At 38.4% G+C, this 1,344-nt stretch overlaps 1 protein-coding gene across 1 annotated transcript; it reads left to right on the top strand.

Annotated features, from left to right (window-relative positions):
- Window positions 1-631: 631 nt before the first annotated feature.
- On the top strand, window positions 632-1,335 carry LOC120211272 (DNA replication licensing factor MCM4-like; the record flags this gene model as incomplete). Its single annotated transcript, XM_039209856.1, has 2 exons — window positions 632-697; window positions 800-1,335. Coding segments are annotated over exons 1-2 (573 nt in total), but the record flags the coding sequence as incomplete, so codon positions are not given.
- Window positions 1,336-1,344: the final 9 nt, after the last annotated feature.

Here is a 1,344-nt window from a genome sequence, read left to right as displayed (position 1 = left end):
ATTGTTTCCTTTTTTCGCCTTCAAACTTTTATATTCTTAAACTTATTTAAATGTGATAGAAAGATAATATTATTTTAACCCTATTGAAACGTTGACGTCAATTGTTTTATACATGTTTTATCAAGAAACTGAAAATAAACTAATAAATATATAGAGATAAATATATGACAAATATTTGAAGATATTGATAAGCTCCGATAAATGCATATCAATGATAAAACAAAAACGATACCTTATGTATAATAATAAATATATTATAGGATAGATATATACATATATTAACGATATAAACATTTTATATGAGATGAGCATATATAAAATATTAAAGTGAATATAATTAAGAAAATAAATAATTAATTAAATAAAATTCAAATTTTAAGGTGTGCATGTAACTACATCCATCCGGATTCCGACTGTTCGTTATTTGATAGTGGATAATGGGCTATCAAGTCCGGCTTCACCGCCAACGGCCAGCAAACTCGAGTGTTAAGAAAACCCAAACTTAAGCCCATAAGGCGACGCCAACTGTGGCGCCAAAATCAGCATCATTTCCCGCCAAATAGTGTTCTTTTTCTCCAACCAGCAGGTAATTCCGTTCTTTCTTTCACTTGCGTCTCGGAAAAATCCCCCTCGCTTTTTGCCGCTCTTCTTCTCTTAGCCATGGCTTCCAATTCTTCTTCCGCTAATTTCAACAACGGTTACTCTCTCTTCTACTCTTCAAAACCTAGATTATTTTATATATTTGAAGTGTAATTTTTTTAGGTTGTTATTATTTTTAAATCTAGATAATTTTTTTCAGGTCCTTCCTCTCCTGATGATTCCTTCTCAAGCCCCATCCTTGACACCTCTTCCCCAGCTCATCGCCGCCGGCGTGGTCGCCGTCAAGCCTCCACTCCTTCCTCTGCCGCCGCAACCCCACCTCCAAATCCTTCTCGTTTTGCCAATTCGGCAGCTACCCCAAATCCATCCCGATCCACCAAGCGTGGGCGCCGCACAGCCACTTCCCCGACTCCTGCTGCAGCCGCCATTCCATCCTCCACGGACGATTACTTATCGCCATCTTCAGAGGGCGGAAATGATATGGAGGAGGCGACCCCGACCTTCGTTTGGGGTACCAATATTAGCGTTCAAGATGTGAGGAATGCAATCCAAATGTTCATCAAGCATTTCAGAGACCCACAAGAAATAAGCAATGGTATTTATGGAGAAGGAAAGTATACGAGAATGATACATAGAGTGCTTGAAGTTGAAGGAGAGTGGATTGACGTTGATGCTCATGATGTTTTTAATTATGACTCTAATTTGTATAACAAAATGATGAGGTATCCCCTTGAGGTATTAGCG

The sequence above is a fragment of the Hibiscus syriacus genome, unplaced genomic scaffold (genome assembly GCF_006381635.1).
Source record: "Hibiscus syriacus cultivar Baekdansim isolate YM2019G1 unplaced genomic scaffold, ASM638163v2 tig00109972_pilon, whole genome shotgun sequence".
NCBI classification, from domain to species: Eukaryota; Viridiplantae; Streptophyta; class Magnoliopsida; order Malvales; family Malvaceae; genus Hibiscus; species Hibiscus syriacus.
Note: the sequence above shows the minus strand (reverse complement) of the source record. Positions and strands in the feature narration are given on the sequence as shown.